A 16,996-nucleotide genomic window follows, 5' to 3' on the forward strand; every position below is an offset into this window, starting at 1 on the left:
TCCCCTCAATTTCAAATTCTTTGCCACCACTAATGGACCAGTTATATTTTTCTACACATAGGACTTTTTACTTTTTTAAAAAATCTCAGACTTCTGGCCAAGATGGCAGAGAGGACATACACATCTATCTAAACTCTTTCTTGCCTTCAGAATACTTTTTTTTACATGAATTGGCTTCAGAATTAGTGCTTGACTGAAAAACCCCACGAATACATTACCAACAGAAGATATCCTCAAAATTTGCCAGAAAAGGTCTGTTTTTGCTCTCAGGCAGGACAGTTAAACCAGGTGCAACTGCAGGCTGGTAGCAAGAGCATGGAAGGCAGCTCACACTGACTAGACTGGAGAGGGGCGAGTTGTAGTCACAGCCATTGAAAATTTGCGGGGAGAACTTGACTTAGTGTGAACTTCTTTGCCCTGGCAGCAAGCCAGTAGATCAGCAGAGAAGCTACAAACACAGGGAATAAAGACCTCAATCCCCAAACACTGGGGTCTCTCGGGACTTGATCACATCCACCCAGCACCCAGAGTGACTCAGCACACTCTCAGAGTCTCAGAGAGTGGCTGCTGTGCAGGCAGCCATTACTCTTCCACTGCTGCTTCATTGCTACCTCTGGTAGTCTGTAGAAGAAGCTTGTTAACACCACAATGCCCAAAAAACAGACCACATTTGTTTTTTCTGTTTGTTTGTTTTGATTCTTTTTTGTCAAAATGAGCAAAAAAATTAAAGCAAACTCTAACTATAGAAAGCTTCTATATGGATAGAGAGCAGACTTCAAACCCTGAGGAGGCTAAAAACAGATTGTGTCCAGATGAATCCCCAAAGGAGGTTATGATCTGGTCCCCACCACACAAGACTCTCATAGAAGAAATTAAAAAAGCTCTCATAAGAGAGCTGGAAGAAAAATTGGGAAAGGAAAGGAAAGCTTGGCAAGAGGGTCTGATTAATCATCCCACTCATTTAAAGATACAGTGGCTAAGAAATCAAATCCCTGAAAAACAGAATTAGTGAATTGGAAAAGATAAATAATTCCAAGGAAAACAGAATTGGAAAAAGAAAATAGTTCTCTAAAAAATAAAATTGATGAAATGGAAAAAAATCGCATAGAACAAAACAACTCGCTTAAAAATTCAATTGGACAATACAAAAAGAAGTAAAAAAGTAAATGAAGAAAATAATTCATTAAAAATCAGAATTGAATGACTCGAGGAGACACCAAGAATCAGTCAAGCAAAACCAAAAAAGTGAAACAATGGGAAAAAATGTCAAATACCTACTTGGGAAAACAACAGACCTGGAAAATAGATGTAGGAGAGATAATCTGAGAATTATTGGATTTCCTACAAATTATGATGAAAAAAAAGCCTAGGCACCATTTTCCAGGAAATCATCAAAGAGAACTGCCCAGATGTTACAGAAACAGAGGGTAAAGTAGACATTGAAAGAATTCATCAATCACTTATTGAAAGAGACCCCAAAATCAAAACTCCGAGAAATATTGAGACTAAATTCCAGAACTATCAGATCAAGGAAAAAATACTACAAGCATCTAGAAAAAAAAAAAAACAATTCAAATATAGAAGAGCCACAATAAGAATTACTCAAGATCTAGCAGTGTCCACATTAAAGGATCAAAGGGCCTGGAATCTGATATTCCAAAAGGCTAAGAAACTTTGTATGCAGCCAAGAATAACTTACCCAGCCAAAATGAGCATTTTTCCCAGGGAAGAAGATGGACATTCAATGAAATAGGTGGATTTCATCTATTTCTGATGAAAAAAAGGGAACTAAACAAAAAGTTTGATCTCCAAATATAGGACTAAAGAGAAGCACAAAAAGGTAAAAAGACATCTTGGGAACCATATTTCTATTATGAATATACATAAAGAAAATATGTATAATTTGGTTTTACAGTTATAATATAAAAAAGAAATTAAAGGTAGAAAGGAAATTGTACCAGAAAAAGGGTAAAGTGGGGATACCACATCTCATGAAGAGGCAAAGGAAATATACTATATCTGAAGGAAAGAAGGGAGGGGGATGAACATAGTGTGTATCTTACTCTCATCAGAATTGGCTTAAAGAGAAAAATATTAGACATATTCAATTTATAGAGAAATTTCTCCCACCTCATTGAAAAGCGGGAGGAGAAAAGTGAAAAGGGAAGGAGTAAGCTAAGTGGAAGGGAATACAGAAATTGTGAGGATAGGGTAGAGGAATTCTAAGGTGGGGGGAGGCATCCCAAAAAGGGAGGGCTGTGAGAAGCAAGTGGTGCTCACAAGGTTAATACTGAGGAGGGGGGTAAGAGGGAAGGAAAGGAGAAAAGCATAAGCAGGGGTTAACAAGATGGCAAAAAATACAAAATTAGTAATTTTAACCATAAATGTGAATGGGGTAAACTCCCCCATAAAGCAGAAGCAGATAGCAAACTAGATTAAAAGCCCGAATCCTACAATATGTTGTTTAGAGAAAACACACTTGAAGCAAGGCAATACACATAGAGTAAAGGTAAAAGGCTGGAGCAGAATCTACTATGCTTCAGGTGAAGACAAAAAAGCAGGGGAAGCCATCCTGATCTCAGATCAAGCAAAAGCAAAAATTGATCTAATTAAAAGAGTTAAGGAAGGGCATTATATTTTGCTAAAGGGTAGCATAGATAATGAAGTAATATTAATATTAAACACATATGCACCAAGTAGCATCTAAATTCTTAAAAAAAGAAATTAAGAGAGCTGCAAGAAGAAATAGATAGCAAAACTATAATAGTGGGAGATTTCAACCTTGCACTCTCAGAATTAGATAAATCAAACCAAAAAATAAATAAGAAAGAAGTCAAAAAGGTAAATAGAATACTAAAAAAGTTAGATATGATAGATCTTTGGAGAAACTAAATGGAGACAGAAAGGAGTACACTTTCTTCTCAGCAGTTCATGGAACCTATTCAAAAACTGACCATATGTTAGGACATAATAACCTATAATACAAATACAGTAAGACAGTAATAGTAAATGCATCTTTTTCAGACCATGATGCAATGAAAATTACATTCAATAAAAAGTCAGGGGAAAATAGACCAAAAAATAATTGGAAACTAAATAATTTCATCCTAAAGAATGATTGGGTGAAAGAGCAAATCATAGAAATAATAGTTTCACCCAAGAAAATGACAACAATGAGACATCATATCAAAATGTGTGGAATGCAGATAAGTGATAATAAGGGGGAAATTTATATCTCTAGGCTACTTGCATAAAATAGAGAAAGAGGTCAATGAATTGGGCTTGCAACTAAAAAAGCTAGAAAAGGAACAAATTAAAACCCCCCAGTCAAACACTAAACTTGAAATTCTAAAAAAAAAAAAAAAGGAAAGATTAATAAAATTGAAAATAAAAAATCTATTGAATTAATAAATAAAACTAAGAGTTGGTTTTATGAAAAAACCAACAAAATAGATAAACCCTTAGTAAATTTGATTTAAAAAAGGAAAGCAGAAAATCAAATTGTTAGTCTTAAAAATGAAAAGGGAGAACTCGCCACTAATGAAGAGGAAATTAGAGCAATAATTAAGAATTACTTTGCCCAAGTTTATGCCAATAAATTCGATAACTTAAATGAAATTGAAGAATACCTTCAAAAATATAGTTTGCTCAGATTATCAGAGGAAGAAGTAAATTGGTTAAACAATCTCATTTAAAAAAAAAAGAAATAGAACAAGCTATTAATCAACTCCCTAAGAAAAAATCCCCAGGACCAGATGGATTTACATGTGAATTCTATCAAACATTTAAAGAACAATTAACTCCAATGCTATATAAACTATTTGAAAAAATAGGGATTGAAGGAGTTCTACCAAATTCCTTTTATGACACAGACATGATACTGATACCTAAACCAGGTAGGTTGAAAACAGAGAAAGAAAATTATAGACCAATCTCCCTAATGAATATTTATGCTAAAATCTTAAAAAAAATTAGCAAAAAGATTACAGAAAATTATTGCTAGGCTAATACATCACAATCAAGTAGGATTTATACCAGGAATGCAGGGCTGGTTCATTATTAGGAAAACTTTAGCATAGTTGACTATATCAATAACCAAATTAACAAAAATTATATGATCATCTCAATAGACGCAGAAAAAGCATTTGATTAAATCCAGCATCCATTCCTAATAAAAACACTTGAGAGTAGGAATAAATGGACTTTTCCTTAAAGCAGTCAGGAGCATCTATTTGAAACCATCAGTAAGCATCATATGTAATGGGGATAAACTGGAACCATTCCCAATAAGATCAGGAGTGAAACAAGGTTGCCCACTATCACCATTACAATTCAGTATCGTATTAGAAACACTAGCTTTGGCAATAAGAGTTGAAAAAGAGATCAAAGTAATTAGAGTAGATAATGAAGAAACCAAATTATCACTCTTTGCAGATGATATGATGGTATACTTAGAGAACCCCAGAGATTCTACTAAGAAATTATTAGAAATAATCAACAACTTTAGCAAAGTTGCAGGATACAAAATAAATCCACATAAATCCTCAGCATTTTTGTACATCACCAACAAAATCCAACAAGAAGAGATACAAATTCCATTCAAAATAACTGTTGATAGCATAAAATATTTGGGAATCTATCTGCCAAGGGAAAATTAGGAACTATATGAGCAAAACTACAAAACACTTTCCACACAAATAAATTCAGATCTAAACAATTGAAAAAAAATTACGTTCTCTTGAATAGGTCAAGCGAATATAATAAAGATGACAATACTACCTAATCTATTTATTTAGTGCTATACTAATCAGATCCCCAAGAAACTATTTTAATGACCTAGAAAAAATAACAACAAAATTCATATGAAAGAACTAAGGTAAAGAATTTCAAGGGAACTAATTAAAAAAAATCAAATGAAGGCAACCTAGCTGTACCTGATCTAAAATTATATTATAAAGCAGCGGTCACCAAAACCATTTGGTATTGGCTAAGAAATAGACTAGTTGATCAGTAGAATAGGTTAGGTTCACAGGACAAAATAATCAAAAACTATAGCAATCTAGTATTTGACAGACTCAAAGATCCCAACTTTTGGGACAAGAATTCACTATTTGACAAAAACTACTGGGAAAAGTGGAAATTAGTATGGCAGAAACTAGGCATGGACCCACACAATGCCATACACCAAGATAAGATCAAAATGGGTTCATGATTTAGGCATAAAGAACCAGATTATAAATAAATTAGAGGAACATAGGATAGTTTACCTCTCAGACTTGTGGAGGAGGAAGGAATTTATGACCAAAGAAGAACTAGAGATCATTATTGATTACAAAATAGGAAATTTTGATTATATCAAATTAAAAAGCTTTTGTACAAACAATTCTAATTCAAAGAAGATTAGAAGGGAAACAATGAACTGCAAAAACATTTTTACAATTAAAGTTCTGATAAAGGCCTCATTTCCAAAATATATAGAAAATTGACTCTAATTTATAAGAAATTAAGCAATTTTCCAATTGATAAATGGTCAAAGATATGAACAGACAATTTTCAGATGATGAAATTGAAACTATTTCTACTCATATGAAAGTATGTTCCAAATCACTATTGATCAGAGAAATGCAAATTAAGACAACTCTAAGATACCACTACACATCTGTCAGATTGGCTAAGATGACAGAAAAAGAAAGTGACGAATGTTGGAGGGGATGTGGAAAAACTGGGACACTGATGCATTGTTGGTGGAGTTGTGATTGGATCCAGCCATTCTAGAGAGCAATTTGGAACTCTGCTCAAAAATTTGTCAAACTGTGCATATCCTTTAACCCATCAGTGTTACCACTGGGCTTATATTCCAAAGAGATTTTAAAGAAGGGAAAGGGATCTGTATGTGAAAGAATGTTTGTGGCAGCCCTGTTTGTAGTGGCCAGAAAATGGAAACTGAATGGATGTCCATCAATTGGAGAATGGCTGAATAAATTATGGTATATGAATGCTATGGAATATTATTGTTCTGTAAGAAATGACCACTAGGATGAACACAGAGAGGATTGGAGAGACTTACATGAACTGATGCTAAGTGAAATGAGCAGGACCAGGAGATCATTATATGCTTCAACAACAATACTATATGAGGGTGTATTCTGATGCAAGTGGATATCTTTGACAAAGAGAAGATTCAATTCAGTTCCAATTGATCAATAATGGACAGAATCAGCTACACCCAGAGAATGTACACTGGGAAATGAATGTGGACTACTTGCAATTTTATTTTTCTTCCCAGTTTATTTTTACCTTCTGAATCCAATTTTTCTTGTGCAACACAAGAATTGATCTGCGCACATATATTATATCTAAGATATACTTTAACATGTTTAACCAATGCCTACTATCTAGGGGAGGGGGCTGAAGGAGGGAAGGGAAAAATTAGAACAGAAGTGAGTGCAAGGGACAATGTTTCAAAAATTATCCATGCATATGTTCTGTCAATAAAAAGCTATAATTAAAAAAAATCTCTTTGGGATATAAACCTAGTAATGATATTGCTGGATCAAAGTATACACAGTTTTATAGTACTTAGGAGAGAGTTTCAAATTATTCTATAGATTGGTTGAATCAATTCACAATTTCAACAATACCTTAATGTCTCAATTTCTCCATATCCCCTCCAACATTTGTCATTTTCCTTTTCTATCATATAAGGCAATGATAATGATATGATAACTGAACAATAGTACCTTGGAATTGAATTTGCATTTCTTTAATCAATAATTATTTAGAACTATTTTTCACATAAATAATAGATAGCTTTATTTTTCTGAAAACTATCTGTTTACAATCTTTGACCACAGGGGAATGGCACTTATTTTTATAAATTTGACTCAGTGATCTATATATTTGAGAAATAGTGCCTACCAAAGATACCGGCTATAAAATTTTTTTTCAGTTATGATTACCACCTATATTTCCCTCCATCCTATATTCTTAATTTATCTATCTGTCTTTCCTTTCACTATGTCTATCCTGAAGTATGTTTTGCTTCTGATTACTGCCTCCCCAATTTTCCCTCTTTTTTTTTTTATCACTCCCTTCACTCTTTTATCACTTATCCCTTCTTTTCCCCTTCTCCTTTCCTTTGAAAGGATAAAATAGATTTCTATACCCAATTGAGTATTATTCCAAGGCAATTCCAATGAGAAGTCTTGCATGTTTCCCCAGACCTCTCTTGTTTCCTCTTAAACAATAAAAACTCTTTTTCTGCCTCTTTTATGTGAGATAATATTATTGTCCTATTCTACCTCTTTCTTTCTCCTTCTCTCAATGCATTCCTCCTTCTTACCACTTTTATTTTTTAAAAGATCATCCAGTCATATTCAACTCACACTAATGCCTTCTGGTTATTTTTACTCCTAATTGCCCTAATGATGAGAAAATTCTTAGGAGTTATAGGTATCTTCCCAGGTAGGAATGTAAACAGTTTAAACTTATTGAATTCCTTCTTTCCTTTACAGTTTGCCTATTTATGCTTCTCTTGAATCTTATTTGAGAATAAAATTTTTCTATTCAGCTTTGGTCTTTTCACCAAGAATTCTTGAAAGTCTTCTGTTTCTTTGGCTGTCCATTTTCTTCTGTGAAGAATTATGCTCAGTTTTGCTAGGTAGGTGATTGTTGGTTGTAATCTTAGACATGTTATATTCTAGGCCTTTGGATACTTTAATATAGAAGCTGTTAGATTTGATGTTATCCTGACTGTAGCTCCATGGTATTTAAATTGTTTCTTTTTAGCTGTTTGCAATATTTTTGCCTTGGCTTGGAAATTCTGGATTTGGCTATATTTCTGGGAGTTTTCATTTTATGATCTCTTCCAGGCAGCGATGGATGAATTCTTTCAGTTTCTATTTTACTCTCTGTTCTAGAATATCATAGCAACTTTCTTTTTTTCTAAAAAGGTAGTGTCTAGGCTCTTTTTTTTTTATCATACTTTCAGGTAGTCCAGCAATTTTAAAATTATTGCTTCTTGATTTGCTTTACAGATCAGTTGCTTTTCCAATGAGATATTTCATATCTTTTTTTTTTCATTTTTCATTGTTTCTGATATCTCATTGAACCACTAACATATTTGTCTAATTCTAGTTCTTAAAAATTTATTTTCTTCAATGAGCATATCTTTTTTTCCATTTGTCGACAATTGGAAGCTCTTTTCAGGAGCTTTTTTCTTCAGTAAATTTTTGTACATCTTTTTCCATTTGATCAATTCTGCTTTCTAAGGTGTTTTCTTCATTGGATTTTTGTGTCTCATTTACCATTTGGCCTATCTTGTTTTTTAAGAAGTTATTTTCCTCAGCATTTTTTGTGTGCCTCCCTTATCAAGCTGTTGACTCTTTTATCATGATTTTCTTTCACCATTATCAGTTCTTTCCCCTATTTTCATCTACCTCTCATTTGATTTCTAAAATACTTTTTGACCCCTTCTAGGATTTCCTTTTTGAGCCTGAGACAAATACACATTTTTGAGGTTTTGGATGTAGCAGTTTTGACTTCATAGTCTTCTTCTGAATTTCTGTTCAATCTTCCCTGTAACCTTTTTTTTTTTTAAATAATATTTTATTTTTCCAAATATTTTCAACATTCACCTTTGGAAAACCTTGTATTTCAAAGTTTTCTCCCTCCTTCCTTTACTTTCCCCTCTCCCCAATATAGCAAATAATTCACTAAACATATGTAATTCTTTCAAATATTTCCACATTCATCATACTGCATAAGAAAAATGAGATCAAAAGAGGAAAAAAAACACAAGAAAGAAAAAAAACAATAGGGAAATGACAACAATGAATAGGTAAAAATACTATGCTTTGATGAACCTTCAAACTCCATAGTTCTCTTTATGGATGTAGATTCTCTCCATCACAAGTCTATTAGAATTGCCTTGAATCACCTCCTTGTTGAAAGAGCCAAGTCTATCATAACAGATCATCACATAATCTTGTTAATGGGTACAAATTTTTTTTTTCTGCTCATTTCACTTAGCATCAATTCATGTACATCCTTCCAGGCTTTTCTAAAATCAGTCTGCTTATTTGGAACTATGTTCAATAAGTTATCAAACTGTGCATACCCTTTGATCCAGCAATTTCCCAAAGAGATCTTAAGGGAATAGAAAGGAATCCACATGTGCAAAATTGTTTGTGACCCTCTTTGTAGTGGCAAGGAATTGGAAACTAGAGGGATGTCTATCAGTTGGAGAATGGCTGGATAAATTATGGTATATGAATGTTATGGAATATTATTCTTCTGTAAGAAATGACCGGCAGGATGAATACAGAGAGGCCTGGAGAGACTTACGTGAACTGATGTTAAATGAAATGAGCAGAACCAGGAGATCACTATACACATCAACAACAAGACTATATGACGATGAGATGATTCAAACCTTGTTTGAATTCTTGTTCTACTTGTTCATTGATGAAGAGAGCCATCTACACCTAGAGAGAGGACTGTGAGGACTGGGTATGAATCACAACATGGCATTTTCACTCTTTTTGTTGTTGTTTGCTTGAATTTTGCTTTCTAACTAATTTTCTTTCCTTTTTGATCTGACTATTCTTATGCAGCAAGATAATTGTATAAATATGTTTACATATATTGGATTTAACATATATTTTAACAAGTACAACATATACTGGATTTTTTTGTCATCTAGGGGAGGGAGTGGGGGAAGGAGGAGAAAATCTGGAACACAAGGCTGTGCAAGTCAATGTTGAAAAATTATTCGTGCATATGTTTTGAAAATAAAAAGCTTTCAAAAAATAAAATAAAATTACCCTGTTTATCATTTCTTATAGAGTAGTACTATTTGATAACATTCAGACACCATAATTTATTTAGCGGTTCTTCAACTGATGGGCATCCATTCAATCTTCAGTTCCTTACCACTACAAAAAAGGCTGCTGTAAGCATTTTTGCACATGTGGATTCTCTTCCCTTTTTTATGATCTTTTTTGGATACAGATCTAGTAGTGACATTGCTGGATCAAATGGTATACACAGTCTTACAGCCTTTTGGCATAGTTCCAAATTGCTCTCCAGAATGGTTGGATCATTTCATAACTCCACCAACAACGCATTACTGCTCCATTCACCACCACCCCCTTCCCATTTGTGTCATCATCTTTCCTGCAAGCCCATCTGAGAAGAATGAAATGGTACCTCAGAGTTGTCTTAATTTGCACTTCTCTAATCAACAGTGCTTTTGAGTATTTTTTCATATAATTAGAAATGACTAATTTCTTCATTTGAAAATTATTTCTATTCTTTTGACTATCAATTGGGGAAAGGCTTACACTCTTTTAAATTTGAGTCAATTCTCTATGTATTTTAGAAATGAGGCTTTTATCAAAAACACTGCAAAAAAAATTCTCCCTCAACTTTCTGCTTCCCTTCTAATATTGGCCACTTTGGTTTTGTTTGTGAAAAATCTCTTTAATGTAATGTAATCAAAATTATCTGTTTTGCATTTCATAATGTTCTCTAGTTTTTCTTAGGCCATAAATTCCTTCTTTCTCCACAGATCTGAGATAAGTTTATCCCCTGTTTTTCTAATTTGCTTAATTGCATACCTTTATTTTTAATTCATGAATCCATTTTCACCTTATCTTGGTATAAGGTGTTAGATACTGGTCAATACCTAGTTTCTGCTATACTATTTTTAAGTTTCCCCAGCAATTTTTGTCAGATAGTGAATAATTAAGAGTTTTTTAGTTTATCAAGCACTAGATTCTTATAGTCATTGACTATTGTGTCTTGTGAATCTAACCTATTTCACAGATTTACTATTCTGTCTGTTAGATAGTACTAAATAGTTTTGATAACCACAACTTTATAATACAGTTTTAGGTCTGGTATGACTAGGCCACCTTCCTTTACATTTTTTCATTAATTCATTTGAAATTCTTGAATTTTGGTCTTTTAGATGAATTTTGTTATTATTTTTTCTAGATGTATAGAGTAATTTTTTGGCAGTTTGATTGGTATGGCACTGAATAAGTAGATTAATTTAGGTAGAAATGTCATTTTTATTCTATTAGCTCAGTCTACCCATGAGCAATTGCTATGCTTCCAATTGTTCAGATCTAACTTTGTGTGAAAAGTGTTTTGCAATTGTGTTCATAAAGTTCCTGACTTTGTTTTGGCAGGAAGACTCCCAAATATATTTTCTATGGTTATTTTAAAGGGGATTTCTTTTTCTATCTCTTGCTGCTGGGCAAGCAACATATACAAATGTTGATGATTTATATGGGTTTATTTTTATCTTGCAACTTTGTTAAAGTTGTTTCTAGTAGTTTTTTAGTTGATTCTCTAGAATTCTCTAAATATACCATCATATATACAAAAAGTGATAGTTTTCTTTCCTCATAACCTACTTTTATTCTTTCAATTTTTTTCTTTTATTGCTAAGGCTAAAATTTCTAGTACAATACTGAATAATAGTGGTCACAATGGACAACCTTGTTTCACCCCTGTTCTTACTGGTAATGTTTCTAGCTTATCCTCATTACATATAATATTTGCTGATGGTCTTAGATGCTATTATTTATAATTTTAAGGAAAACTCCAACTATTTATATGTTCTCTAGTTTTTTTTTTTTTTAGGAATGAGTATTTTTTAATGCTTTTTCTGCATCGAGATAATCTTATGATTTTTGTTAATTTTGTAACTGACATAGCCAATTATGCTGATAGTTTTCCTAATATTAAATCAGCCCTACACTCTTGATATAAATCTTACTTTGTCACAGTGCTATGTCTTGGTGCTGAATTGTTGTAATCTCTTTGTTAATATTTTAATTAAAAATTTTGCATCAATATTCATTCTGAAATTTGTCTATAATTTTCTTTCTCTGTTTTGGTCTTTCCTTGCTTTGGTATGCACCATATCTCTGTCATAAAGGGCTCCTTCTTGCCCTATGTTTTCAAATGGTTTGTATAGCATTTCAATTGTTCTTTTAAAGGTTTCATAGAATTCGTTTGCAAATCTATCTGATCCTAGAGATTAGGTCACAAAGTAAGATTATTTACTGTCTTTTTTCTTGCAATTCTCTTAACTTCTCAGAATCTGGACATAATACCACTTGATGCATATATGTTTAGTACTGATATTACTTCATATCTATGGTACCCTTTGGTATGATGTAGCTGCCTTATCTCTTTAAATTAGATATATTTTTGCTTTTGCTTAGTCTGAGATCATGATGACTATCCCTGCTTTTTTTACTTTAATTGAAGCATAATAGATTTTTCTCTAGCATTTGATCTTTACTGTATATGTATGTTTCTGTTTCAAATACGTTTCTTGTACACAACGTAGTGTAGGATTTTGGCCTTTAATCCACTCTAGTATTCTCTTCCATTTTATGGGGGAGTTCATCCCATTAACATAAATAGTTTAGATGACTAAGTCTGTATTATCTACCATCCTATTTTTCCTAGGTTATATTTTTCTCTCTCCTTTTACCCTTTCCCTTCTCATTAGCATTTTGTTTCTGACCCCCATCTCTTTCTATTTGCCCTCCATTTTTAGCCCCCCTTATTCTTTTTCCCTTCTCCTCCTGCTTCTTTTTCTAAGCTGTTGCCTTTACCCCTTCAAATTTTCATAATTTTCCTGCATAGCTCTTATTTTTCTTCTGTCTTTTAAGATCCTTCTTGAATTCTTTTAAAGTGAACTTGAGACCAGTTCACATTCTACTTTGAGGCTTTGCTTACAGGCATTTTACCATTGTGGTACTCTTCTGGGTTTGTGTTCTGTCCTTCCTTATCTCCATAGTAACTCTCTATGGTCAGGGCATTTTTTGCTTTTTTTTGCTCATTTTAAAAAGTTGGGCTTTGTACAAGGGTACAAGGGAGATTGTTCCAAGCTTCTTTTGCAGGGGCACAGGGACTTCTCATTGACTTGCTGGGACTGATGGTGCTATAGGCTTTTCCACTGCATTGGGTTGGCCTGGCTTAGTTCTATCTATCTATTCTATCTATTGTGCTGGGATTCAGGGGCTCACAATTGCCTTGTCTCGCAGCTGGTCCACTGATCCACCAATCTTTTGAACTAGGACAGAGTAGCCAATGCTGCTATACTTTGCCTAAGAGCCTTCTACTATATTCCCCAAGCCAGGCTTGCTGCACCTGAGGGTTTTATTCTCCCCTGCCCAACTGAAACTCCTTTCCTGAACTCCTTCCAAGATAATTTAAGCTGGAAAATTATTACACTCCAACTGTTGTGAGTTCTGTCACTACAAAATCTATTTAGAAGGTTGAGCTAGTATTGATTCTGAGAGAAGCTGGAGAAAGCAATGTCCTGCCTACTGTCCACCATCTTGGCTCTACCCTACCATAGTAACTTTCTATGGTCAGGATTGTTTTTTATATTTGCTCATTTTTTCAGCTTATTTCTTGACATTTACTTTTATATTAAATTTGGACTCTACTACAGAGTGGAGAGGGTAATGTCCCATGCTTTCAGTGTTTTGTGCTGCTATTTTAAGAAATAGTTCTGGGGGTTTATAAGCTTTCAGTTATTCCAAGGTGGTATGATCTAAGGAAAGCTGTGTATTCACTATTCTCCTGGCCTATGCTCTGATCTGTGAGAAATCACAAGCATACTTTCTAGTCCTGGAACTTTGATAAGAGTTCCTACTCCCTTAAGGCCACAAGCTCTGGCATTCTGGTGCTTCTCTTCACTCTGGGACTGTACCCCAGAACTGAGATCCAGATCCAAGTTTGGGTATTAACAATTTTTGTAAAGTATTTTTTGCAAAGCTATATAAATATTAGATAGTGCTATTACTGTTGTTTTGGTATAAGCGGTAAGTTGTACAAAAATTAACTCTTTTTAAGTATGATATCAGAATGGTAGACTTGACTTGAAATCCTGTCTCTGATATGAGCTCTATGATCATGTATAAGCCACCTAACTTCTCAGGGCCTCAGTTTCCTCATCTGTAAAATAAGAAAGTTGGTCTTGATTTTCTCTAAGTCTCCTTCCAACTCAGCTCTGTGATGCTAGGATTCTTTTTTTTTTTTTTCTAACTAAATGTGGTCCTAAGTGTATTTTACTTCCCTTAACAAGAACCAGCATGTTATAATCAAAAGGACATTGAAATAAGTTAGAAGTCCTAGGCTCAAGACCCAACTATTCTATTGAACAGCCATAAATTATCAAGAAAGTATGTCACAAGGAATCCCTCCACTCAATTCTGTCTCCTTACAAATACCTTGGTTTGAAGTAGTTATAAATCTTCTCATTTCCCACCTGGCTATACTCATTTTTGGATTCTTTGGCTTCTTCACCATGACAATCCCTCCTTTCCCCTCACCCATTCCAAACTCATTATTAGGAAATGTTATCATTTTGCAAGATCCAATCAGATTTTGTTACTTATACCTTATCCATACCCTTTGCCCCTCTCCTTGGAGGCTCTTCATAGAACTTCATGGGATTCAGTAAAGAAGCATTTAGGGAAGGGTACAGGTCTAACAACTACTCAGATGTCTCCTCATTTCCCAACTAGCTATGCTCATTTTTTACTTTTTTGACATAAACATAGCCTACTATTGGAAACTATCCTTTCCCACCTACCTCTTTTAGCTTCTATTATGTGTTGTCTTCTGTTATACTGCAAGCTCCTTGAAAGCTTTCTTTTTTTTTTTTTTAACATACTTAGCACAATGCCTGGTACAGAGTAGGTGCTTTATAAATGTGTATTGATTATTGAATGATTTGAAATGATCTGGTGACAAAGTTGCAAGCAATGAAACCTTGCTAGAACTTACCCTGATGGGCTGTTTTAAGATCAATGAAGATTTGTACATGGAAAGCAATTGACAAATGTTAAAGTACTATATAAATGGTAGCTATTATTTTTATTGCTCATTTTTAGATTTCTATGCCCTAGAGTGCTATATTATTAGATTCCCATATAATTACTCTCATAAACTATTTGTATTGATCTGCTCATGAAGTTAAAAGTGAAGATGAGTAGTCATTAGCATCTAGCTAGTTACCTAGATTCCATACATTTCTCTTCTATATAAAAAAGATCTTGTCCTGATCTATCATTTGAGCTGCTCTTTTGGGGAAGATGAATAGTTCATATATCTCATCTATTGAAGGAGGAATGAGAGTTTAGATATGCCAATCCTGGGCTCTCATAGGAGCATCATTGGATCCCTTATTATTTCTACTGAGGTCCAAAGATCATTGTACCCATGGCCAGAAACGCTCTATTTTGGCAATCAAATCCTGGGGGTATTATTGGTCATTAACTCATTTCCTCTTGCTCCTGCACACTAATCCCATTGTCTCAAATTAGACTTTATTCCTTTTTTCTGTGAGTCTATGTCATAATGAAAGTATTACTACTTTTCATATTATTAGTACCAAAGTCCTATAACTAATGAAATAGACTATGATAACTACTTGGTAATTATTATAGTGGCCAGTCACTTAACTTTACTGATCTTCATTTTCCTTATCATTACAATGAATATAATAATAATTTCTCTGACCCATAAAGTTGAGAGGAAAAAGCTTTGTAAACTGTAAAGCATGACATGAATGTAAGCTTTCATTAAAATTATCAGAATTATTCTTAATATCACCTTTGTATATGGCTTCTGTGAACAATCTGATAAAAAAAGTGGAAAAATCAGAAAAGTGGCATGAAAAGGAAAAGATGAAAAAACTGAACAGTACCTCATTGTCTTCTACCGTTAGAATTAAATCTGGTTTCTCGCAATCTTCTATTTCTGGTTGCCAGACCTCCTCCCCAAGATCTAAATTCGTGATGATTTCCTGAATTCTTATATTTTTTTCCCTCACACGTGCTATTTCCAACTTTTTTTGTTCAAAGGTAGCATCAAACTCACGATTAAAAATGATTTTAACCTGGTAAATAATGTCCTGAAATACCACATATTGGTTAAAGGTTGCAGTTTTAATAGTAATATTATTCAACAATCTTAACAACTTTATACTATCTTCCTATCCTAAATCCATCCTACAAATCAAAATCAGATTAATTTTCTTAAAAGACTATTTTTATAGAATATGATAAAAATGAGTACTGGAGATAAGGAGATGAGGATTTTATTATCAGCTATGACTTTGAACAGGTTATCTAAAATTGTGAAGCTTAAGACTAGATCTATAAAGTAATTTCCACCTATAAAATTCAGTGATTCAAAGTTATCCCCTGTGTAATAAACTTCAGTGGCTCCTCACTGCCAAAAAGCAAAGGCATCAGCATAGATGTCATGCTGAATTATTTCCTTAAGATTGACTTTTAATTAAAGGTTCTGCTCAACTAAAATATATATTGAGTATATCTATAGTCTATTTTCTGATGTGGTGATCTAGAAAATAATAAAAAACATTTTATAATGTCATCAGATCAGAATATTTTCTAACTGTTTATAGATATAATAGTATGGGAAGAGGATTTTCTTTGTCTTACCATTCATTATACACATAAACAAATGACTTAAACTTAATGTCATTTTGATGAAGAAAGATGATGATGAGGAGCAGGATGATGAAGAAGAGAGAGCTATAATACAAAGGAGTGACCATGGCAGCCCAGTATGGATATTTATACAGTATCATGTGGAACACTAAATGCAATATATTTCTTATATATCCCATATATATTGTCATAATGAATCCAAATTCTGGATATTTTCTATTCTATACAAAATAGGACAGGGATAGGGACTAAAATTTCATTGCTGTAAGAAGCTCCCTAGTGAAGAAACTACCCTTTTCAATACAGTTCAGCAATTTAAAATCTTAGTGATTTGTTTAGGGCACTAAGAGATTAGGTCAGTCAATCAGTTCATGTAGGATCTGACTGTGGATCTTCCAGATTCTGAAGCCACTTCTATTCAGATTTGTATCAACTTATAAAGGGGAAAAATGATCTGCAACTTAATCTGGTATGTAGCTTTT

At 33.5% G+C, this 16,996-nt stretch overlaps 1 protein-coding gene across 1 annotated transcript in view; it reads right to left on the reverse strand.

Moving 5' to 3' along the window:
* LOC127551554 (cilia- and flagella-associated protein 43-like) overlaps positions 1-16,996 on the reverse strand; it is a 212,722-nt gene that overhangs the window by 41,604 nt on the left and 154,122 nt on the right. The window contains exon 25 of the mRNA XM_051981358.1: positions 15,746-15,952. Coding sequence (XP_051837318.1) covers positions 15,746-15,952 — 207 coding nt within the window. The remainder of the gene's footprint in view (positions 1-15,745; positions 15,953-16,996) is intronic.

Source organism: Antechinus flavipes, chromosome 2 (assembly GCF_016432865.1).
Source record: "Antechinus flavipes isolate AdamAnt ecotype Samford, QLD, Australia chromosome 2, AdamAnt_v2, whole genome shotgun sequence".
Classification (NCBI taxonomy): Eukaryota; Metazoa; Chordata; class Mammalia; order Dasyuromorphia; family Dasyuridae; genus Antechinus; species Antechinus flavipes.